Source organism: Pyrgilauda ruficollis, unplaced genomic scaffold (genome assembly GCF_017590135.1).
Source record: "Pyrgilauda ruficollis isolate IOZ18807 unplaced genomic scaffold, ASM1759013v1 scaffold104, whole genome shotgun sequence".
NCBI lineage: Eukaryota > Metazoa > Chordata > Aves > Passeriformes > Passeridae > Pyrgilauda > Pyrgilauda ruficollis.
The window spans coordinates 1,653,046-1,677,309 of NW_024508545.1; the positions used below are offsets into that span (position 1 = coordinate 1,653,046).

Below are 24,264 nucleotides of genomic sequence, written 5' to 3' on the forward strand. Positions count from 1 at the left end.
CCTTGTACAGGATATCCAACTCCAGATGAAGAGCTTAGAGGTTTGACAACAAGATAATTTTGCATAGAATAAACAAGGTTTCTCAGTGTATGTTAACATCAGTCATTTGGTCTTGGAGCACAGGTGTTGCAGACCACCAGTCACCTGTCTCTGCAGAACATTGACGGAGTCATGGACGCTCCAACCCTGCCTTGCCTTTTGTGCTCCCTGGCAGGAGGAGCTCATGGCACCACCTAAGCAGCCATAGAGAAACATAGAAAAACTTCCAAGTTCAAAGCCCTCTTTGAGCTCTTGCAGACTGGGTGGGCAGCTGAGGCAGGAATCATCACCCTTAACCAATTCCCCTCTGAAGAAGCTAATGTCCCCGCTATCTTTTTGTCACTCCCCAGCCTTTGAGACTGACCACAAGACTGCCTCCAACCTTACTGCAGCATGAACAGGCTGCCTAAAATCACCTTTAGCAGAAACGAAATTAAATCTGCCTTCTTCCATACTAAAATGTCCCAAGGCACATTTCCTTCCCTGTCCTCTCTTTCACACCCATCAGTTATACTATCTCAGCCTGGCAGAAGGTAGCCTTCAACAAAGAACAGTAATTTCTCTGGCAGCTCGAAACTGATTCACATTTGGCTGCCCATGTCTGTCACACTCAAGCCTTACAGAGTAAGACCCTGGATCACCATAGTGAGTTAAAAGGATTTATTCTCATTTAAGAGGTCACCTCTGAATTGATGAGAGACATTCAGTAGCTGACTTGCCCAAGTTTTCACTGTTAATTAATAAGAAAGCAGAGATATTTTCCAATTCCTTGCTGTATTATTCCCACCTTGCTACTCAATGGATTAAAGAGGGCATTCATTTCACTGGAGCATCATGTTAGGATGCCTAAGCTTTGCACCACAGGAAAGGATCTTTAGAAATACTTCTGACAAGTAGAGAGAGTGTTATGGGATGTGGGAGTTAATTTTTCCTTCCTGATGAGACAGAGCAGTGACTGGTTCTGAAAATGAAGACAGGCAGCTCATGGTCAGTGTGGAGGAGAAAGACAGGGAAACATCAAAGCAAAACTCAGGAAAATGCTGACACAACAAGGTAGGTGTGACCATCAGGACAGATCCTGTGCTACAGGAGAAGAGATATGACAGGACAAGAGGACACAGCAATTCTTCATGGAAAGGGTTGCTAAACATTGGAGTCCCCACCCCTGGAGGTGCCCAAGGTAAAACTGGACGTGGTACTCAGTGTTCTGGTCAGGGTGACAAAGTGGGGACTGGTCAATGTTTGAACTTGATGATCTTAGAGGTTTTTTCCAACATTTATGATTCAAAGAAAGAAAATGCAAGGTTTAGACACAGCCTCAAAATGAGGCTCTAGACCAAACTGAAAGAGCAGCATGAGCTGAAGGTGGGTGACAGAGGAGAGAAACAGGAAAAAAAAAGTGGGGCACAGTGAGCCCAGGACCACTACTGGCAGGGCTTTTCCTTGACATATTTGCAGGTCCATTCCTGCTCCAGATCAGACAGAATATCTCACACTTCCCTGTCCCCTCTCTTGCAAGAAAAGGCTGATCCTGATCATGGTGATGGTCACATCTCTAAGGGTATAACACTCTAGGGAAGGGAGAAATATTGGGTTCTCTCTGAAGGCAGAACACACATCCAAGCTTCTTTCCTAGCTGTCAGGTTACCTGGCTGGTTTGTCATAACATCCAGAGGCACAACTTTAGTTGCACATTTAACATCACACAGCTTTACACCACAGATTTAGTCCTCACTGTAAATCAGTGTCAGCAGGATGCAAAATAACGGAACAAAAGTCTCATTTTAGTCTGTTGACCTGTTTTCTTTTTTTTTGGTTTTTTTTTGTTTTTTTTTTTTTTTTTTACTTTTACTGCTCTGCTTCTTAAATTAATTCCTAAAACAAGCAAACCCTTTTTGTTTCCATTTGCAAAGGATTTAAAAAAAAAAAAAAAAAAAAGGAGTGAGAGAAACTCACAAACACAAAAAGCCAAAAAGAAACAGAGGAAAGGTATGTGTTATTGGACAAGTGTTTAATTTATGGAACTTGGCCGGCAGAACAAGAGTTTGAATTGTACTTCAATAAGTGGAGCTCTTAGAATAAATGTGGCTTGTAAAATTGTTTTACAGTCTGCTTTGCTGAACAGCCAACACCTCATGGAAACCTTTGAAAAACATTCTGTTTAGAAGCTACGGTTTTTATATTTCATATTTTCTCTATTTGTTTTCCCCTCTGGTTTTATAACTGGAACCATATGCAGGAAAACAGGATTTTTGTGTCTTAAAATATCTACCTGACCTGACTACTTTTATTACTAAAAAACAGATAGCATTTTGAAAATTCTTCACGTATGAGGCACTTGGTTCAAACACAAAGGTGCACTTGTTTGATATCCCAGTGAGCTACAGATTTCCTGAATAACCTTAGGACAGTCATTTAGCTGAGACTCATCACGCCTCTCCCCGCGTACACGTGGTGCAGCTGTGTGCATCTGAGCTGTCTGTCTTTCCCATTATAGACAGAAAATGTGACAGCATTTGGGACATGATTCATCTGTGTAGGATGGGAGAGGATGAATCATGCTCTAGATGCATATATTGACCAGCCCTTCAGTGGAAGTCAAGGCAAGATGCTCAGGTACAGACATTCACACTGCACACACCAACCCTCGCTGGTCCCATCTCAGTCTCTCTGTGTCACTCCAAGGATGAGGCAGCCACTTCTGGGAGTCAATCCATCCCATCCTAACAATGATATCCCACACACCCTGGAGATGATACTGATCATTCCATGTCAGCCACGGAGAGGCAACATAATGATAAGCCTTTAAATGGTTATAGGAAGACAAGAGGAATAGAACTAGAGTTAGATAATATATTACAAATAAATTCTTCCCTGTGAGGGTGGTGAGGCCCTGGCACACATTGCCCAGGGAAGCTGTGGCTGTCCAATCCCTGGAAGTGTCCAAGGTCTGGAAGGTGTCCCTGCCCACGGCAGGGGGTGGGAGAGGATGAGCTTTAATGTCCCTTTCAACACAAACCACTTTACAAGTCCATGAATCCCTTTCTAGCAACACCATTCAGGAGATCTGTGGTAAGGAAGCCAAAGCCTCCTCCTTCACAGTTACACACATGTGCACGTGTGTGTGTGTGACTGTGGCTGCACAGACAATCCAAATACAAATGGTGCCAGCACAGCTTCTACCACAGACACCAATAAAATCCATTAAATAAACTCTGTGCCTCCACTGGCAGAATGGGAGATACTGCTGCAGCAGAGGGGGAAAGAAGTAGTAAACTTTCACCTTGGAGCAAAGTATTGTGTTACACCGTACAGAGACTGGGAAAGGAAGACACAGAAACACTCCAAGACCACACTATAAAAGCCAATTATCTAAATAAGGATGTAAGATTCATATTTAGCCCCATTAAACTACCCCAACTGCTAATTGATGTAGCTGTGCTTGTAAAGATATTACAGAACTGCTGTGGGATGGGGCTTCATTTAATGACTGTGACAGGAAAAAAGTCACCTGAGCACCTTTTTTTCCTTTTGGGTGTTTTTGGGTTTGTTTTTTTTTTTTTTTTTTTGGTTGGTTGGTTGGTTGTTTATTGGGTTTTTTGTTCTTTTTTTATTTTAAAGGTCTCAGAAACTGTGCTGCATGCATCCTCAGCAACTGCTCTGAAATGCCCTGATTTTTTCATTTGCTTTCAACATCACAGGTTGATCCCTGGTAGAGCCTCACTTGGCAAAGTCATTACGACTCAGCCAAGCATTCTGTCACCATCCCAAAGTTTTTCCCTCTAGCTGTACATGGTATTTCTTCTCTATTCTTTTATGGCTTCTTATGAGAGAAATGTGCTTTTGCAAACGGTTTCTTTTCAAGGCCCTTGTGAGGCCACGTCCCTTGAAGCCAATGCATTTCTGATGACTGGGCTTTCAGCACAGAAGTGGAAAGATAATTTATCCAGGCTTGGCTTCAGGTACCTTAACACATGGCCAAGCCCCCAACACAAACAGCAGCCCTGTAGAACATTTGGCTCAAGTGATACACATCACCCACCACACTGGTTATGCACCCTCTCACTGTCCTGATCAAAAAATTGGGGTTTTGTTTTTTGTTTTTAATTTGCATGAGGCCACTAGATCACTGAAGGCTTTGTGATATCAGTCTACTGGGAATGTTTTCTTTAGTAGCACAAGCCAAAAAGAAACCCAGAGCTTGATGTGGAAAGCTTTAAAAATACATATCTCTGTGCTGTCAGCACCCTGCACCTCAAAAGCAGGCTGCAGCAGCTGTCTGCTGGGGGATAAGCAGGCACAGGTAGGTCTGGAGGTGAGTCCCAAGCACCTGGCACTACCCTGCAGTCTGGAAAATGTTCTTAACAAGCAGGACTGCTCATTACCACACTGATGAATTGGTGTTTGCTAACAAAAGGCCCTTTCTCAAGGAATTCCTCATCAGCCCTAGGTGTGCCATAAGTGATTCAGGCTCTCATTAGCCTTAATTAGATAATTGTTAGAATGATTTCTCTGTTATTCATGCAGCCTGTACCACTGAGCACCAGCCCATCAATAGACTGACAGGTGTTCCCTGCAAAGAAATGGTGTTTTTTTTTCCAGGGTGAAATGATCCTGCAGGGATCACTGTGCCCATCACAACCCTCCAGGGTCTTATCCAGCTGTTGCAGCCCCTTGGGCTGTTCTTACATAAAGCCCCACAATTCACCACTGCAGCACTGCAGAGGTTTTCAGCAATTTTTTTTTTTTTTCACTACATCTTTCCCCCCAAAATTTGGTAATTCTTCAGCTTTCTCCTCCAGCCATGTCCCAAGTTGCTTTGCCATCTCAGGAGGGTCTGTGCTCCATCCAAGATGAGACTTAGTTCCCTTCCAATCCATAAGAAGAAAGCAAGGAGGAATCATAAAAAGGGGCAAATTTTTTTTGCCCCAGAACTTCAATGCCGTACTTGATGTCAGTTACAGATCTGTTGCAGATGGCTCAGTGATTTAAAAGCACTAGCCTGGGACTACAGATCCCATTCCCAAAATATTCAAGGTTGACCTTGGCAAAGTCTCTTAGGCTGGAACTTTTCTTGCCTGCAAACAGACCTCTAAAAGCTCAGCCACCAGGCTTCCTCTGCAGCCAGTGGAAAAAGAGAGGCAGAACACCCTTGGTTTTTTTCTTTTCCTTTTCCACAACTCAGCTAGGTATGTTAGGAAAAAGAGATACCCATCACTCTCTGGAGATATTAATTTCTCCCTACAGAGACGAATTGACTAAAAAATTCAAAAGGGGAGCAGGGTCTCATATGACGACATTGCCCTTAACCCCTGACAGTTAAATGATGTGAGCAAGACAATAATTTTTAAAATACACTGGTCCCTCATCTCCATTTCAGAGGGAATTGAGCTATGCAGCCTTGTAAGTACAGGGTTTAGGAGCTCTGAAGTCATACTTCTGCTTTGTAAAACCCCCAAGTAATTTTTTCTGGTGGGGTTTAAAATGAGCATAAGCTTTTCATATGCTGTGATGACTCAGACACAGCCCCTTGGCATTTATTCTCCCTGCTGGTAACAGCTGTACTGCTGAGCTCGTGGAGGTTACTGTCCACAGCAAAGGGAGCACTCACCTTTCTTTATTGATGCACCCCTAAAACTTCAAGACTGTAAGCCATATTCCCGTCTTCTTTACATGGATCCAGAGCAGCTCTCTGAGCCCATCTCAGCCCTTGAAATCCTTTGGAAAACACTTCAGGGAGAACATGAGCAAATAAACAAAGCAGACAAAATGGAATAGGATCACAAAAGCATAGAATTGTTTAAGTTGGAAAAGCACTCTAACATCATCAAGTCCAACAATAACCTAGCACTGCCAAGGCCACCACTAACCCATGTCCCCAGGTGCCACATTCACACAGCTTTTGATCACTTCTAGGGATGATGATTCCTCCACTGCCCTGGGCAGCCTGTTCCAGTGCTCACCAGAGAGTTATCTCTTTTACCAGATCAGTTGATAAATACGGCTGTGAACCTCTGTAGGGAAAGCAACCTCAGTGACAGCCAGGTGCTGTCCTGGTATTGCTCTGGAGTCTCTTCTCTGCTTGTGCTGCTGCCTTCAGACCCTGTGTCCCACCCAAAAATTACTGGGTGCCTCACTAGAGCTGCTCTGGGAATAGCAGGAACTTTCTGTTGGCAGCTGTGGGCTCAGATGCCCCGACTTCCACCTGAAGGCACCCAGAGCTACACCCAAGAAAATTATGCATCTTACAAAGTGCTCATGGGATGTAACCAGGCACAAATATTTTCCAGTAGAAGCTGGTCTCTTCCTACCTCAGAGGAATGTAAATTCCCAATACCTAACCACTGCAAATTCCCCCAGCCTAGAGGACACATGGGAAGAGAAGGGGAACTCCAGCTCAGTGTTCCCTACACCAATCTCTTCATGGCTAGCCACAAGGAGTAGCCAAAATTGGCAGCCACCAAGGATGCCCTAAACTGAAACCAGGAACTGGACTCAGCTTCTGGGCAGAATGAGATTACAGATCAGAAAACAAAACAGTTTAATAACACCACCCCTCTCTCTTCTTTTGCTCCTGGTTTGTTCCTGCACTGAGCACAGCTTTGCAGAACCTCAAAACCTCCCTCTTCTCAACCCCATGAAACATCCCTGGGCAAAGGCTGGAGCCCCTTTGCTCTGGAGCCAGCCTGGCCCAGCTGGGGCTGTTCCCCTGCACAAGAGAAGGCTCCAGGGACACCTCAGAGCCCCTGCCAGGGCCTCCAGGGGCTCCAGGAGAGCTGCACAGGGACTGGGGACAAGGCCTGCAGGGACAGCACACAGGCAATGGCTGCCACTGCCACAGGGCAGGCACAGATTTTGGCATCTTGGGCAGGAATTGCTGGCTGGCAGGGTGGGCAGGCCCTGGCACAGGGTGCCCAGAGCAGCTGTGGCTGCCCCTGGATCCCTGGCAGTGCCCAAGGCCAGGCTGGATGGGGCTTGGAGCAGCCTGGGACAGTGGAAGGTGTCCCTGCCCATGGCAGGGGGAGGAATGGGATGGGCTTTTAAGTTCCTTCCCACCTAAACCAATCCCTGATTATGTGAATCAAGGTTTGCAGCCATCTATTCTTTGCACAACCACCGGGTTTTTTTGCTTTTTTTTTTTTTTTTTTCAGACCACTTAACACCTTCTATAGTCCTCCCCCGCCAGGCTCATACAAACCGAGCAACGCTCAGGTTTTGTTAACACGGTTCCACACAACAGCCTCTCTTGCCGGTGCAGCCCTGCCCAGGCTGATGCCGATGGTGAAGGTCACCCCAAAAACTGCCGTGGGGAAGAGCTGCCGGCAGAGAGAGCCAGAGCACTGGGGAACAGGAGCCGTGCAACGCGTGTGCAGGGCTGCGCTCAGCCACGGGCTGTCAGGGCAAAGGGAAAGCAGATTTGGTTGCTCAAGGACCTTCTTCCGAGGGCGTTCAGAGCCACAGGTATCTTTGCCATCTTCCCGGCAGTGCTCTTCTCTGCAAAGCAGCCTTTCCTGCAGGCAAGCATCCCTCGCTGCTGCTGCTGCAGGCTGCCACGCTGACAGCCAGCCTCTCCGAGCCATCCCCAAACAGGCTCCCACCGGAAGATGGTGCCCATATTCCACAAAACAGGGGCAAGCCCTTCACAGCACAGTCCGCTTTGCGGCAACACCTAGAAGAAACACAGCCACACTACATCTAAAACACCAGAGCAAATCCCACAGCTGATGCCAGCCTCCCTCAGGCAGCAAGGATGCAATTTTGAGGGTGTGACCTGCAAGTGTAGCTCGCCAGGCTGCAGTGCAGTGTATTTGTGTATTTTCTTTCTTTAATGTTCATATGGTAATAGACTTTTTAATGAGCAAAGCTCCACAACCGTAATTGGAAAATTAATAAACCCCTACTCCTGCTGAATATTCACCTGCTAACTAAGGAGAACACAGCCCTGAGCCAATGCTCTTGTCCTTGTCAAAAACCACATGTGGATGCTGATTTCTGTGCAATGCTTTGATGCTGCCCCAGGTTGTTCTTGCTGGTCTATCAAAGGCAGATGTGAAATGAGGAGCATCATAGATTCCTGGTGATATACAAAAGCACCAACTCACATCAAAAAGGACACAGACTTCAGCCTCTCCTCTTGTATTTTCTTGTCCCCTACTCTCTGCTGCTGTACTGGAAATTGACATTGCTTGCCTCCAGCTCACTGATGGACAAATTTCAGCAAGCTCCCTTCTCAGCACCTGCCACAGTAGCTACACTCAGCCAAGCATGGTCAGCACACAGGTGCTGCTCAGTCTCTTGGCAGATGTCATTTCTCATGTCCAACCAGCAGCTTGTCACAGGCTGCGTCAGGAGCTGGAGTGAGGGTGGGATGCTGCAAGGCACCCATGCCACTTGTCTCTTTCCCCCTGCAGCTCTGTGTCTGTGCCCCAGCCCCATGACAGCAGCAGAGCACTGCCTGGTCCTCATCCCTGAGAGGAGACACCACCGCAGCACACCCAGCTGTGGATCCGGCAGATCTCTTCCCCACAGACATCCCATCTTTGATAAAAGACATCACCACTGGGTGCTGGAGGTTGTCAGACCCCAACCCAAAATGTTTTTCTAACACATTGCCTCTGTGATTTACAGTTACCCTTTATCATCAGCCCAAAGAGGATGGAACTCGGCGAGATCGTTGTGACTGAACATCCCAATGAGAGGCAGCTGTACAAGAAGGAGATGCCAAGAGCCCAGGACCTGCTGTGGAGAAGTGGAAACTGGATCCACCATAGTTTTGGGTATCTCACAGGAGAAATGAACGAATATGGAGAGTGGATGAAAAGTAAGCAGAAGGATGTGTTTGAGGATATCCATGCTGCCATCAGTATTTCCAGAGAAGTGTGTTTCACCCCCTAAGGCAGAGCAGAAGCAGCATGGTCCAAGCTCATGGCAAGCTCTGGCCTTTTAATTATCTCACTCTCAGGAAGACAATCTCACTGCATCCTCTGGCCATCACTATGGCAGCAGGCAAAATGCAGCACAGTTCTGAGATATCTTTCACACTTAATCAGTTACATGTCATTAGCATCACATCTCACATAGCAGTGCCAGACTCCCACAGCAGGGGTGGGGTTTGAGTCTCCTTTGTAACTGCTTTGGATCAGCCACTGTCTCTCATCCATCTGCAGGCTGATGATGGGGAATTGCCTCCTGATAGAGGCAGAGGCTCTTGATTTCCCAGCCTTGGGGGAGCAATAAACACTGAGAGGGTGTTCCAATGCCGTAAGATAGAAGCCAGGACTAATCTCAAAGCTTCACTGTCTAGACAGGAGCAATGCATGAGCAGACAATCCAAGATACCCATAATTACTGGGGATTGAGAGGCTGTGTAAGACTGTGAGTCCTCTGTCAAGGTTAGCGTTGTTAACAGTACACCTCCAGCAATGGGAGAGAAATAGGAGGCATCCATTTACAGCCAGGCCAGTGTTATCCCCAGACACAGGGGAGTATCTCCTCCTGCTTTCTCTTTACTCCAGTGCTCCATGCTTTGTCAACAACTTTTCTTACTCAGTGTTCTGGAAAGCTTTGGCCACTGTCCTCTGGTTATATTTGAATTTTTTCAGCTAATACTTGTAAAACTAAGTGTATTGCTGATACCTGTTGCATAGCTCAACACCAAATGCTAATTAAAATTAGTTCAGACAAGCTTGGTCATTTTCCTCTAGGGAGCCCCTTCCTCCTCCTCCTCCTCCTCCTCCTTGCTCCACCTCCTTAACCCTACCTGGAAGGAATTCTTAGGAATAAGCCATTGCCCATATTCAGAAAATACCCTGACACCTTAAGTTGCATCTAATGAACAATCAAATTAAGATTATTAACTTCAAATATTGAAGAAGATAAAAGCTGCATTGCACATTGTATGAGCATCTGAACATCTTGTACATGGAAGCAGCTCCCCTTTCCCATCCATTTCCTTGCATCATCCTTTAATAACACACAGCAGTTCAGAAATGGTTGCAGTTTTCCCACAAGAGAGGCAGAAGAAAAACTCAAGTCAATTTGCAGTAGGAGAACAAGCAGCAAAACATTATTGCAGTGCCTTCATCCCACCTTCCCCTGCACACACCTGAGGTATCTGTGCTTGGTGTCTGTTTACTCTGTCCACGTTCAATAACCTTCTCCAAAGAGCAATAACTCTTTGTCCTCTGGAAATGCCTCTTTGCCTTGAGTACTGTCCAAAATATAATTATTGCTTTCTAATTGAGATTCTTTAGCTCTCAAAATACTTTTTAGAAACCTTTGACCCCCATCTCCTATATACACCATACCTCCATGTTCAAGATTGCTGATTTCCTTCCTAAAACAGCAAAATCGCTTCCTTTTCATATTTCCCTATATACATACAAAGTATTTTCAGAGTCCCCCTCTGCATTTGAGTTATACACCAGAACAGTCTGTCTCCTTATTGAACTACAGCATAATCTAAAGTGATCTACCGTGCAAATAATCATTTGACTATTCTCTGACCACTATAAATAGATCACTTTTTTCTCTGTCCCTCCATAAATTTTATAGCAGTGCCCAGTACATCCCTATTAGTTCTCAAGTGCCAGATGCAAAATATGCAGAGACAGCAATCAATCAGAGACCTGTTTTACAGAACTGTTAATATTTCACCTCTGTTCTGTGCCCAGAAAGGGGCTGCAGAGATTGTGCTTGGCTAAAATTATGCCTTTTCAACAGTGTTTTGCCTTGATCTCTTCCAGACAAGCCCTTAATTGTTCAGCTGGTGGACTGGATCTTGCGAGGGACCTCTCAGGTGATGTTTGTCAACAACCCTCTCAGCGGGCTGATCATTTTAGTGGGGCTTTTCATCCAGAGCCCCTGGTGGATGCTCACGGGCTTCACCGGAACCACTGTGTCCACATTAACTGCACTGGCCCTCAGTCAGGACAGGTAGGTGGCACCTCGTGTCCTCACGCACTTAATAAAAATTGATAGTTGTGATATTATTTGGAGCTCACTGATGGGTCACTGCACCTTATTAGAGACAGAAGACTCAGGTGAAGACAGAGCTGTAGTCCAAGAAGAGCTGCCCTGCCCCTGTGGCTATCTGTCTTCTGAAAACATGCAGTTATTTCTACCTGATAGCCCTCCTCACAACCATCAAGGTCCTTTGAGTCACAAGGATCCCCCTCCATCATCCAGCAGTCCCCAAACTTTCCCCCTTCCACACACCAGTGCAAGGCAGTACATCAGTAATCCCACTGCTTTCTCACCCCCTCACCAGGGGCAGAACACTCACAAATTGCATTTCTGTGGGCCCCAGAGATAGGCTGCCTTCAGCAATGCTTTCTGTCTCACAATTGTTTCCATCGCAGGTCATCCATCGCAGCTGGCCTGCACGGCTACAACGGGATCCTGGTGGGCCTGCTCATGGCCGTCTACTCTGACAAAGGGGATTACTACTGGTGGCTTCTGCCCCCTGTGGCAGTGATTTCCATGGCCTGGTAAGTGCTGCTGCTCCTGATGCCCTGTGGAGGCTGACCTAGAACAGAGACTAGACAGAGCTAAGGAATAAAGTAGAAGGCCTCTGTTTATTAGAAGGCCTCAATGGATGCACCTCAGGCAGCACAGGAGCCTGGCCAGGGCTACACCCAAGATGAACCAAAATGGGCACAAAATGGTTGACCGGTCACGGGGTCTCACACTTTTATAAGTTTTTGTCCATTTGCATATTGGATTTAATTGTCTGAGTCCCATCTTTCTTGTTTTTCTCTCTTCAGCCCACGTTGTTTATGCTCTTGGGCCTGAGATTTGGATCATTTGTCCTGGTCCTCAGCTAGAGAAGGCATTGTTTTGTCTCCCTACTCTGTGAAGAGAGCTTACTATCCCCTAATATGAACTCAGAACTACACACTAAAGCAGCACAGAATCTGAAAAATATAAAATCTAAAACCTGAGGCATCACTCCTCCTAGGGACAATTCCCACAGGATGGGTCTGGCTACAAGCAGCGCAGACACGTTGAGGGCCCCTCTGCCCTGCACCAGTGACTCCAGGCTTGATGGCACGGGAGGGTTGTGTTCGTCACCACACAGAGCTTGTGGGGGACATGGTAGGAGCTGAGGGCACAGAAACACTGATTATAGCACACAGGCAAAGCAGCCCTGTCCCAGTCCTCTGAAAATGGCCCTCAGCAGCAGGACACACACGGGCTGGAGGTCATTGCACCCAACACCACAACGCTTCTTCCTCACCAGGCCCTGAATCAACCCTCTGCTCATCCTGGGGCTCAATTCAATATCCTCCCTCTCAGATGTGCAAGCAGTCATGAGCAAAATTAATTCCTTCAAGTAGCTCCAAAGGACAGGCTATGTTCGTCCAGGATTAAATTTTGACATTTTTAAATATGGATCTGAACAGCACTGCAGAATCTGTTTAACAGCCTTAACTGAAATTAATTTAATAGTCACATTTTATCACTGTAAGCAGTAAGATGCAAACCATTATTAGATTTTTCACTGCTTTTAAGATCAGATTTGTTTTATATTTCATTTCTTTAGTCATTCTCAGCAAAGGTCATTTCATAACAATCTCTCAAAACCCAGGGCATGTTGCAAGAATGTTTAGTTTGTCTTATCTGCCAGAATTCCTTTAGGTCTTTTGTTCAAAATTTTCTTCATTGTTTAGTTCACAAGTCTTGAGGGTAGAGCTGAAATATTTTAAAATCAGACACTTCAGTGATTTTTTTAATCGATACTTTGACTTTCAGTTTTAGAAGTCAGCATTTAATTTAACTGTTTCCTTTTTTCCTGACAAGATGTGTAAGTGACAGAAGCTTTGTATTTCAGCACAGAAATTAGGACACCATTTTCAATGAAGTACTGATTTATTTTCTTTTCCCTACAGCTGCAAGCAAGGAAATCTGTAAACTCCTTTGGGAACCAAACTTGTCAAAAAAAGAATAGGCTTCATCTGAGATTACACAGGGAGAACAAAGCATTTTTCCCACAGATAGTATCTGTACAGCAGGACACAAGATGTTGCTATTGAAATGTCAAATAACTTGGATGGAGTTGTTTTTTATTATAACCAGCTTAATGACCTTCTAGGGCTCAAATCCAGTTCCTTGAAAAACTTGAAGTCTTTAAATTCATCTTTTATAAACTGTAATGTTCACTGCTACTTGGAGTAGACCATAAGAACTATTCAGCTCACCTGTAGCATAAGAGCTCAGCTGGAAGGAGAACACTGGCCTTTTGCACCAAGGACTGGCCATTTCTTCTTTTCTTTGAGCTTTCTGGGGCCCAAAAAATCAGATATTACCTTGCCAATAGGCTCCCATAGAGTCCTTCATGCAGGACACACACTTCAAGTGGAAATCAGGGAGTCTGGAAATGTCCTGAGGAAAGCAGATCAAATGAAGATTATATCCCAGGTCCTACAGACAAGAACTTTGGGAAAGGCCATGGTATTTCAAAGTTTACATGGTTTTTGTGTTCTGACTCTAGGTTAAGTCTCACCCCAAATACTTTACATGCTAAAAATCTTCAATCGAGCTACTTAAAAACAAGTCTCAGTTTTCAGTAAACTGTGTACGATTTCAGATGGTACCTGGGCAGCACAAAATTACATTAGTCAAGTTCTGAGTGAAGTCTGGTATCAACACCTTGCCCAGCTCTGCTACAGTGGTGATTTCATCTTATACTCTGTTGGGCCTCATAGTCCCCAAAAATAGTGTCCAACACAGTAAATATTTTTATCTTTCTTAATGGAAGATTTTCCACTGCCTTTGATCACTTCTTCTGCTTTATTTCTCTTCCAGACCCATCTCCTGATACCCTTCAAACCATTTAAAAAAGAACAAAACAAAACAAAAAGAGGCAAAAAAAAAAAGCAAACAGGGTAATTTCCAACCCCCTCCTGCCTCCTCAAAACAGCAGCTTTTTTAGACCAACTAAAGTTCTCCCCAGTTCTTCACGTGACATTCCCAAAATTTCCTTTTCTGCTTTTTGTTCAAATTTTAAATTGAATAGTAAGTCAGATTGCCTGTCTCTGTCCATGCTCAAATACTGTATTGGATGCATACATGGATGTGACATTATTTTTTTCAGAAAGACAAAGAGCTTTTGACAACTCTTTGTTTGATGCAGAGTAAGATATTAAGGTATTCACCATCAGGTATTGCTACAAGGAACTGTATTGGCCTTTATTTGCCAAAATTATCATTTTGAGACCAAAGAAGCAGGCTGTCTCACCACCATAAATTGTGATGAGCAAGTTATAATTCTATTTCTTCTCTTGTTCTCAGCCCTGTACTGTCCAGTGCTTTGGGATCCATCTTCAGGAAATGGGACCTTCCTGTTTTCACTCTGCCCTTCAACATTGTGGTGACCCTGTACCTGGCAGCCACAGGACACTACAACCCCTTCTTCCCCACAACCCTCATCAAACCCATAGCTGCAGTGCCCAATATCACCTGGTCTGACATCAATGTGCCACTGGTAAGCTTCACACCAACAGGTTTATGGTATTTCATAATGCATGAAGGCGTTCTCCCCAGGTGATGCTTTTACATGGGTCAGAATTCACAGAAGTACATGGGTTGGTTCAGTGCCACAGAATCCCCAGGGACAGTCCTGGTTCATCCAGCAGAAAGGCTGGCGGAGCCTCAGGGAGCAGGGAACCTGAGCCTCTCATTCCCCTCAAATGTAGGTTGTCCCAAAACTTGTCTTGACTGTATGTCCAGCACACATCTGGATATGACCTCCTCCTGTCCAGGTTAAAAAAACATCAGCAACACTGTCAGTGGCAATATGAAAATTCAGAGGAAACATCAGGATTTCAAAGTGACAGAAACTCATTTATACCCAGTCCCCTCTTGTCTAGCTCTAGCTCTGGAGGGTCACCTTCCCAAAAGAGAACAGGATAACTGATCCAGAGGGTTGTGGTCAATGGCTCAGGGTCCCAGGTGGTCCCTCAGGGGTCCATCTGGCCACCAGTGTTATTGAATATCCTCATTAATGACACAGACAGAGGGGTCCAGGGCACTCTCAGAGGATTTGCAGATGGCACCAAGCTGGGAGGTGCAGCTGACACACCTGGAGGATGGGATGGCATCCAGAGGGACCTGGACAGGCTGGAGAAGTGGCCCAGGGGAATCTCATGAGGTTTAACAAGGCCAAGTGCTGGAGCTACACCCGGGTCAGGATCAACCCAGGCTGGGGATGAGCAAAGGGAGCAGCCCCGGGAGAAGGAGCTGGGGGTGCTGTGGGTGAGAGCTGGAGCTGCCCCAGCCTGAACCCCCCTGCCCTGGGCTGATCCCCAGCGTGGGCAGCAGGGCAGGGGGATTCTGCCCCTGTGCCCTGGGCTCAGGTGAGAGCCCACCTGCAGAGCTGCCCCAGCCCTGGCTCCAGCAGCACAAGGACGTGGAGCTGCTGCAGCCAGTGCAGAGGAGGCAGCAAGGTGATCAGAAAGATGGAGTACATCTTTTATAAGAAAAGGCTTGGAGAGCTGGGTTTATTCAGCCTGGAAAAGATGGTTTTGGGGTCACCTAAGGCTTTCCAATACTGGGAGAGATTATGTAGGAAAGTGGGAGGGAGACTACTTACAGCTGGGGGGATTTTGAAGGCATTCCCCCCCAAGAAGAAATGGCTTCAATTTGAAAGAGAGTAAGTTTAGATTAGTTACTGGGGAAAAAACTCTTCCCTGTGAGAGTGGTGAGGCCCTGGCACAGGGTGCCCAGAGCAGCTGTGGCTGCCCCTGGATCCCTGGCAGTGTTCAAGGCCAGGCTGGACGGCTCTTGGAGCAACCTGGGATGGTGGAAAGCATTCCTGCCCAAAGCAGGGGGTGGAACAAGGGGATCTGTAAGGTTCCTTCCAATTCAAACCATTCTAGGATTCTATGAGGTGCTCAGACTCCAACACAGAGCCAGGGTTTCTTCAGTCCCTTTTCAGCCAATAGCTTGGACAAAACATCTGCTGTGTCCCTCAGGGCACAGACAGACAATAAATAACAACCCCTTTCCTGCCATCTGCTGCAGCTCTTACAATCCATCCCAGCTGGGATTGGTCAAGTGTATGGTTGTGGAAACCCCTGGACTGGAGGCATTTTCCTTGTGGCTCTGCTCATCTCCTCCCCACTGATTTGTTTGCATGCTGCAATTGGATCAGCCGTGGGGATGTTTGCAGGTAAGAAATACCGACCAAATCATTTTTGCAACCAAGGTATCTTCATCCAAGCCAGATTCTGTCCAGACTTTATAGTGGCATCGGCTTGGCTGTAGTTGGGACAGCACTCTCATCTTTCAAACTGTCTCCTAATTTGAAAGCTCTTAGTAAAGGTCGCACAACACAGTGCAGGCAAGAACAGAAGCAGGTTTTCTTTAAATTTCACAGTTTTTGTTAGATTTGTAACTCAGCCAGGTGCTTTGTTCCATCTTACTTAACTCTCTAGCAGCTGGATGTGATAAATCCCATGGAGATCATGAGGAAACCTAGAGAATGACTTTCAGTACTGATTTCTTGCCACCACATTTGCTTTAAATGATGACCACAGGCAAAGGTCTGCCTCAGAACTAATCAGACAAGGAAGAGAAACAGACTTTCCTGGGATGCAGTTTGCTCAGCCCTTCTGTGGATTTGCCAAAATACCAAAATGAATGCCACTAAAAATGTCCTGTCTCTCCACTAACCATAGAGAAACAATATTGAGAGACATGAAGCAGACCCTAGAGGTTAGGCAACATTAATGCCACTTAAGAGACCAATTTTAATAAATACAGATGACAGAATAAGTGTAGTCTAATTCCTTGGAAAAGGCAGCAATCCAAAAAGTTCTCTGTGCTCTGAAGCACTTAGTACATGATGTAGCTGTCTTATGTTCATAAATTTTAAACAAAACTGTCCACAATTTGTACGGCTAAGAGCATATGGCAGGTCTTGTAGAGGTGTGACATTCAATCTAGAAGGGAAAGGTCAGGCGAAAGTTTCTGGGGACAAGCATGGTGATAAAACAGAGGACAGATGAGGACAATATAGAAGGAAATGCATTAATATTTCTAATGTCAGGAAAGTGGTATGTGTACTACATATTGAGCTCTCCTTTTCACTGGTCCTGAAGCCTGTGAGAAATCCTTCAGAAGTTTCTCAGAGGTCAAATCTGGGGCAGACCCCCAGCTCCCATCCCCATGGAGAATTTCCACTGCACAGGTGGAATGACCACCTCTAGTAACTAGACCATATCTCGCTAGGAAAAAATGGCAAACTCTGCTTGCTCCCACAAAAGACGTGCAGTTGTGCCTCTGATAGCCAAAATTGGGGTGTATATGAGGTGTAAACAGTGTGTGTGAGCACAGCTTTCTGCTAGGAGGACGCCCAGGTGAGAAGGTTTCCCCACACTCTGGCTGGATCCTCCACCTGTGTGTGTGGATACAACACACCCAGTGAATACACAGGAAGTTTTGTCTGAACTAAACCTTTGAGACTGGGCCAAGTTCCACCACAGGGACATTATCAGACCTCCAAAATAATGAGCCTCCTTTGACATCCCCCTTTTTTCTGCATGTGCATGTGTGAGAACAGACAAACCCATCTTGATGTTATGAGGAAGAGATGACAGATTGCTCCTGTAGGTTCCCCTCATACCAGAGCTCACAGCCGTGCCTTTGTCCTGCAGCTCTGAGCATTGCATCCCCGTTTGACAGCATCTACCTTGGCTTACACAACTACAACTGTGCCCTGGCCTGCATTGCCATCGGGGGCATGTTCTACGCCCTGACCTGGCAGACACATTTGCTCTCACTTGCCTGTGGTGAGTATCTTTTGCATAAAGGGAAGGCAAAAATTTGTGCAGGTGAGCAGCTTATGAGGAGCTGTCTTGGTTTGAAAACACAAGGTGTCCTCTAAGGGAGGTAGGAGCCTCCCTTGAAATGGAAAATGCAAGCCCCCCTCCCTCCAAGTTATTATAATTTTGAAATTAAGGGGCTCTCAGGCAAAGATATGGGAGTAGGAAAAACAGATCTTTATTAGGAAAAATATAAAAATTAAAAGAAAATATAAAAATAAAATGCAGTAATACAAAACAACATTGACAAAGTCAGAACAGGCCCTGACCCCCTGTGGGTCAAGGTGGTGGCACAGTCCCATTCCATGGTGGCTCAGCCCTCCTGCAGTGCCAGCTGTGGTTCTGCTGGAGCAGGGATCCTGCACAAGGGGGGATCTGAAGCTCCAGGGCTGCTGGAGATGGGCCTGCTCTTCCTCTGGGAATGCAGGGGAGAAGAAAGCTGCTCCTCTGGGAATGCAGTGGGCAAAGGCTGGTGCGGCGTTCCAGATCTCCAATTATATCCAGGTAGGAATGCTTGGCTCCTCCCCTGGGCGGAGCATCTCCCAGTGGGATGATGGAATTTTATCAGCCATGCAGGGATGCTCACTGGCCCATTAACAGAATGGAGGGAGGATTGGTTGTGGAAGAGATTAAAAAAAAACCTGCCCCACCTGGTTTTAACAGGTGGCCCAATTAACAGAAGATAATTGCCCCACTTCTAACACCCCTTGCCAAATCTTGCATTTCCAACCTAAGACAGGAGCACAGGCTTAGAGCCAATCATCATTCTGTCTGTCCCAAAAACAGGTACTGTGCAAGATCTGTTTCTCTGGTAGCATCAGAATTGGGCTTGATTGTGCAAGTACAGAGAGAATACTTTTAGACCCTGATAATATGGAAGCATCTAGAAAGGGCGGAATTACTGTTTGTGGAATGAGCACAAGTTAATCCATGAGCATGTTTAACCAATTAGCAACTCAACAGATCATAGAAGCAATCTTTTCATGATTATATGTATCACTGGGGGAAATGTATCATAAGAAGGGATCTGTTGCACCAGGTCAGTTTAAAACCCATCCACCCAAAGACCCCACATCCAACAGCAGCCAAAACCAGGCACTATGGGAACAGTTTGAGAAAATTCCCAGTTAAGACATTCCTGTGAAGATATGCCCAGGCTCCAGTTATCTCAGTGTCCTGAGCACAGTTTCTGGATTTCTCAGTAGCTTTTCCTTCTCTGACTTAACCCTTGGGTGGCTCACCTTGACTCCTGTTCTGCCATCCCTGGCAAACTGGGGCAAAGAGACCCCTTGGTAACTGGTTATGGTATGAAGCCACAGGGCAGAGAATTTCTGAAGTCCAGACCTGCTGGAGAATTTCTGCAATTCCCACTGCATTTGGGTCAGGTAGTGCCAAATAAAAAAATTAAAGATAAAAAAATGCCACTGTCTCTTCATCTTGATCAAACCATGTTCTTCATTCACCATCCATCTCTACAGAGAAGATAGGACCAAATATAGGCACAGAACCATTTGTGCTGGAAAACAGCTCCAAGATCATCAAGTCCAACCATGCCCCCAGCACAGCCAAGGCCACCAAAGGCCACCACTCACCCACGTCCCCAAGTTCCACATCCACACAGCTGCTGATCCATCCAGGGAAGGGAACTCCACCACTGCCCTGGGCAGCTGTGCCAGGGCTGGACAGCTCTTTCTGTGAAGAAATTTTTCCCTAATGTTCAACCTAGATCTCCCCTGGTGCAACTTGAGGCCATTTTCTCTTGGGACATTTCAACTAATTGTTGAACTCCAGCAGCATTAGATAGCTGGGAGGATATTTTGCTGTGCATTTGGACCATGTTGCTTGCTTTTTTTTTTTTTTTTTTTTTTTTTTTTTTTTTTTTTTTTTTGAGAAGTGAACAATGTTTTTCTCATCCTGAGCTCTCTTTGGTCTTCTCAGCATTATTTTGTGCCTACTCTGGAGCAGCTCTTGCTAATGCACTTGCTGTGGTAAGTGTGGGGTTTTGTGTTTTACCTGAGGGTTTGTTGTTTTGTTTTGAGTTTTTTTTAACTGCATCTTGATTTGTTCAGATATAATGTTAAGGAAATGCCTCAAAATTCTCCATGTCAGCTTTGACAACACTGAAATGAGAATGTTGCAGCCAGTTGGCAGGTCTTGTACAAACCCCATGTCAGCTGAATTGTGCCCCTGAAGACTTTATACCTGATAATAAGATTTCAAAGACCTTTGGAGCATGTTATCCACAACAGGGTTGTGCACGTATATGTGAGTTACAGCAACAGCATATGGTTTGAGATTAAATACTTAGCTGAACATTATCTTTCAGCAATTCCAAATGACCTAAATTTTCATTTTCTTCATTCAAGGTCTTTCTCCAACACTGCCCACAAATATTATTGATGTTTGAACTGGGTATGAGAAACTAAAATGAGGGGGATACTGTTCTCTTAAGTACAAAGTTATTATATTTGGACAAATCAAGAAGGGAGTGAAAACAGAAATGACAGGCTGTTTTTTCTTTAAGATCTGAGAGATTAAAGCAAAACCATATTTTAATTAAATTGATTTACTAACTTTGAAAAAAATATTAGAACTAGCAGTTTCACACACTGAACATTTTCATCTGGCATCATCTCAGCACTATGCAGGTCTCTGCATATGGGCTGCTTTAAGCACACCTGCTTTTGGGAGGCATCAGGAAAAAGGACATCCACTTTTTATCCCTGTGATCTTGCTTTTGGAAGACCTCAGTTCAGGGGAACAGAGAAGGCTGAGGGTTGGATGTGATGCCAGCGTCATATTGTCATTGTGCAGAGGGAATATGCCTGAATAATACTCTCCACACATATTTTACAGTACAGAGAGGGTAGAATTTGGCTCTTCTGTTAGAGAACTCAGGTGTCCACGTGTGAGCTGGGTGTCTTGGCTTTCATTGAAGTGATCAGAGCTCTGGAGCCTGACTCAGTTGCTTCAATGCTGGTGCCAGGTTCCATCCAGCATTGAAGCTGTGCCTCTGACAGGACTGAGGTCTGCAGGGTCAGATGCTTTGTGCAGCCCCATGCCCTCCAGCTGAAAAACAGACCTCTGTGTGGCCAGCTGAATCGGCATTTGGGAGCCACTGTGTCTTCAGGGAAAGCAAGGCCCTCCCAGCTTCCCAAATGCAAGAGTTTAGCCACAGGCAGGCATAAGCACAGAGACAAAAAAGTGGTACCAAAGTGGTGCCCTGTGTGTGTTCTGTCCCCTGCCAGCTCGGGCTGCCGGTGTGCACCTGGCCCTTCTGCCTCTCGGCGCTCCTCTTCCTGCTGATCACCTCTGAAAACCCGGCCATCTACAAAATACCCCTCTGCAAAGTCACCCACCCAGAAGCCAACCGGATCTACTACCTGAGAATGAGGAGAAGGGCCTCGGAGAGCAGGAGGGAAGAGCAGAAGCGAAAGGAGCAGAAACCCTCTGATGGCTCAAAAATTAACAGTGGGGGCACCCCACTGTGGACCCCCAAGAGCCGCCACGCTCACTGATTGCAGGCACACACAACTGGGGCCAGCTTGGGGCAGATTTTCGGACATCACCCAGGCACAGCACAGCCACAAACACCACTTTTGCCAGCAGTCTGCAGGCTGGGGATTCAGCATTCCACACTGGAGAAATCACGGTTTGCCCTTGAGCTACGCTTTCCAAAAAGCACTCAGGTAACATAATAACAGCTGCCTTATCAATCCACTGGCTGTTAACTTGAAAGTCACCTCTTATCAATAATAATTATAAGAATAGGCAGAAGAACATTAAAGCTGACAAGAGGCTGCATTTAATTTCAGAGGTGTAATTTAACAAAATAAATATGCTGAGAAGGCATTGGTGTCTAATAATAATAAATAATGTAAGAACTAAGTCAAGAGCTGCACTTCAAATTAAGAGCATGTATATTTGAAAGTGAAATAAACAGACTGTTATCTTCCTATCTTGTGTGCCATCAATGTCTAACCCATTTAATACCTCTTAACAGCTACAACACACACAGGTAAATATTCTTACAGAGCACATCCTGTAGCACTTTTGGTGCCATCTCCTGACTCCTCATTAAGTGCCAAGGCAATGAATAGATATGCTTTAATCAGACTAGAAGAGCGACTAGCTAGCAGTGATCAAACATTCTTCTTTTCCTTAAATAATTTTCTGTCTTGCAAATCGAAGATCTCTCTCCTGCTGATTGCAGGATAGCAAGTCTGAATCCCTACACACATCCACTGGGAAATAAAAAAACTTCATGTAAAGAATGGGATAAACATTTACTGCTGGTGACAGTTCTTTCTCTCCCTTTCACAGAGGAGCAGATCCTTTCCATTAGACCATGAGAAATTAACAAGTCAAAGGTTACCACTGCCACTTTATGCCTCTTCAAAATCCTTACAGCAGGGAAGCTCCAACTGCCCTAAGGAGGATTTTCTCAGGAACCTTTGCCAAAACCTCTGTGAAGAAAGCCTGACAGAAAGGCTTCCTCACTCTAAAGTTGTTTTACAAGGTCAGTTTAAAATCTTCATATCCCTTGATAAAATCAAGGGATATGAAGATTTAAAACCCAAAGGGACTATGCAACCACAAACACTCAGATCAGAAGCTGTCCTCTCTGCCTCACGATGTAGGGCTGTTTTGCAGATCCATATGAGTATTTTTGAACAGGTGGGATCCCAGCTACAAAAACCACTTTTTAAAAAGGTGAGCCTGAGTGGTGCTCATGGGATTATTTGTGCCTTAATCACCTAAAATCCAACAGCACCAGCATCTGCCACCCCTCTAAATGTCCCCTAGAAACAGCACCCAAGAATGAATTCATCCTGGGAGACAAAAACATGGTGTTGTTTATGTTCAGATGTTTTGGTTTTTTTTAAACAGGGGAGGCCATTCCAGGAATTCTGGTAAAATTTAGGTCCTACTTCCTCCCCTCTTTTCCAATATGCCTTTTGGCCATTATATCAGCAATCTAATGCAAGCACCAAAACCTTCTCCCATGGTCACTGCAAACTGCAAGATCGGGGACATCCCCCTGTTGCTGCCACTGCAGAGAGACAAAGAGAGGCAGAATAACACAAGAGGTGACACACAACTGTCTGAAGACCTCCTCTCGACAGCAGTCAATAAAATATGAAGCACACAGAAACTAGGAGAGCTTATTCATGAACAGTTTAATTTAGCTCATGCACAGCATTAGAGAAATATTTGAATAATAGGAATGCAAGGTTACTGGAAAAATTACCGCAAAATAATGCTTTTCTTCATCATATATGTGAAGAAAAACCACAACTGCAGTTAGTTATGCCAAACATATTGTTTGTTTTCCTAAAAATAACAGTGAAGCCCAGGCACAATATGGCTATTGGAAAGGATTCGTCATGTAAGTGCCACTGCAGGCATTAATTCCTCAGCCACAAGAAAATCCATCCTGAAATCAATTAGTAAAGCAATTTCCAGAGTTGAAGCCTTCCATAAAAAATAGAGTATAAACAGCTTTTTTAAGTCTCTAGCTAATCAAAAGATTTGAGTAACTATAGCCAGTACTAATAATTCTTGAAAACAGGCAAGACAAATCAAGTGTCTCCTGCAAGGGAACAGTAGACAATAAAAGCACTAACTGAAGCTATCAGTGGTAGCCCAGCAGTCTGATACCTAGAGAGTTCTATAAAAAATTTCATTAAGAGAGAAAAAATGTACAGTTTTCAGTGGGACTAATAATTTTGCGACAGCTCCCAGAGGTCTAACATAAAACAAATATGACTATTAAAGGAAGAAAAAAAAAAGTCTCTTCTGCAGTTAGAGCCATCACTCCACCCAGCTCACCTCCACCTTAAAACAGTATTAAATAAATGTTCCTGTACAAACGAACACCTGGCCCAGCCATAGCACATGAAAAAAACAATCTCCTAAAAATTTGCCTTAAAAAATTAAAAAGAACAGACTTATCAAAGTGAAGGAATTGAATTGCAAGAGAGCTTCCCAGTGAATTAAGACAATTCTGTTGTAAGTGGAGCTCAATGTAAAAAAAATAGTATATACACTATGCAGTTCCAAGAAAAATGTTTACTTTATTGCTTCAAATACTATTTTTCTTACTCTTGCACTTACTTCATACCCCCTAAAAGGGAAAAAAAAAGGCCACTTTGCTCTTTGAGGGGAAGTTCTCAACTCTTCTCCTGTAGACATTGCTGCTTCTGTTGATAAGATCAGTCACAGAACTCTACAGAAAAAGCTGGGGCAAGCCCTTGAGATGTCTTGGCTTGGGTATTGTGGCTCTAGGATGACTGATCTGGTAATGACTCCTCATTAATGATTAGAAAGGTGCACGGAGGGAATGTGGAGGGAAGGGATTTGCTTTCCCAGTGGACATTTGCAGCAGAGATCAGAGCCA

The 24,264-nt window shown here is 45.0% G+C and overlaps 1 protein-coding gene across 1 annotated transcript; it reads left to right on the top strand.

Annotated features, from left to right (window-relative positions):
- The first annotated feature begins 8,694 nt into the window (after positions 1 to 8,694).
- Positions 8,695 to 21,382, top strand: LOC121354801 (urea transporter 2-like). Its single transcript, XM_041469702.1, has 8 exons — positions 8,695 to 8,860; positions 10,785 to 10,974; positions 11,400 to 11,528; positions 14,332 to 14,524; positions 16,063 to 16,210; positions 17,697 to 17,831; positions 19,803 to 19,852; positions 21,113 to 21,382. Exons 1-8 carry the CDS (start codon positions 8,695 to 8,697, stop codon positions 21,380 to 21,382), a joined length of 1,281 nt encoding a protein of 426 aa, XP_041325636.1.
- Positions 21,383 to 24,264: the final 2,882 nt, after the last annotated feature.

Bases quoted from the DNA above. Each gene is read 5' to 3' on its own strand.
- LOC121354801 (XM_041469702.1), top strand. From the start codon at position 8,695: ATGGAACTCGGCGAGATCGTTGTGACTGAACATCCCAATGAGAGGCAG. The intron at 10,975-11,399 runs GTAGGTGGCACC...TTTCCATCGCAG, and splicing joins CTGGCCCTCAGTCAGGACAG to GTCATCCATCGCAGCTGGCC. The intron at 19,853-21,112 runs GTAAGTGTGGGG...GTCCCCTGCCAG, and splicing joins TTGCTAATGCACTTGCTGTG to CTCGGGCTGCCGGTGTGCAC.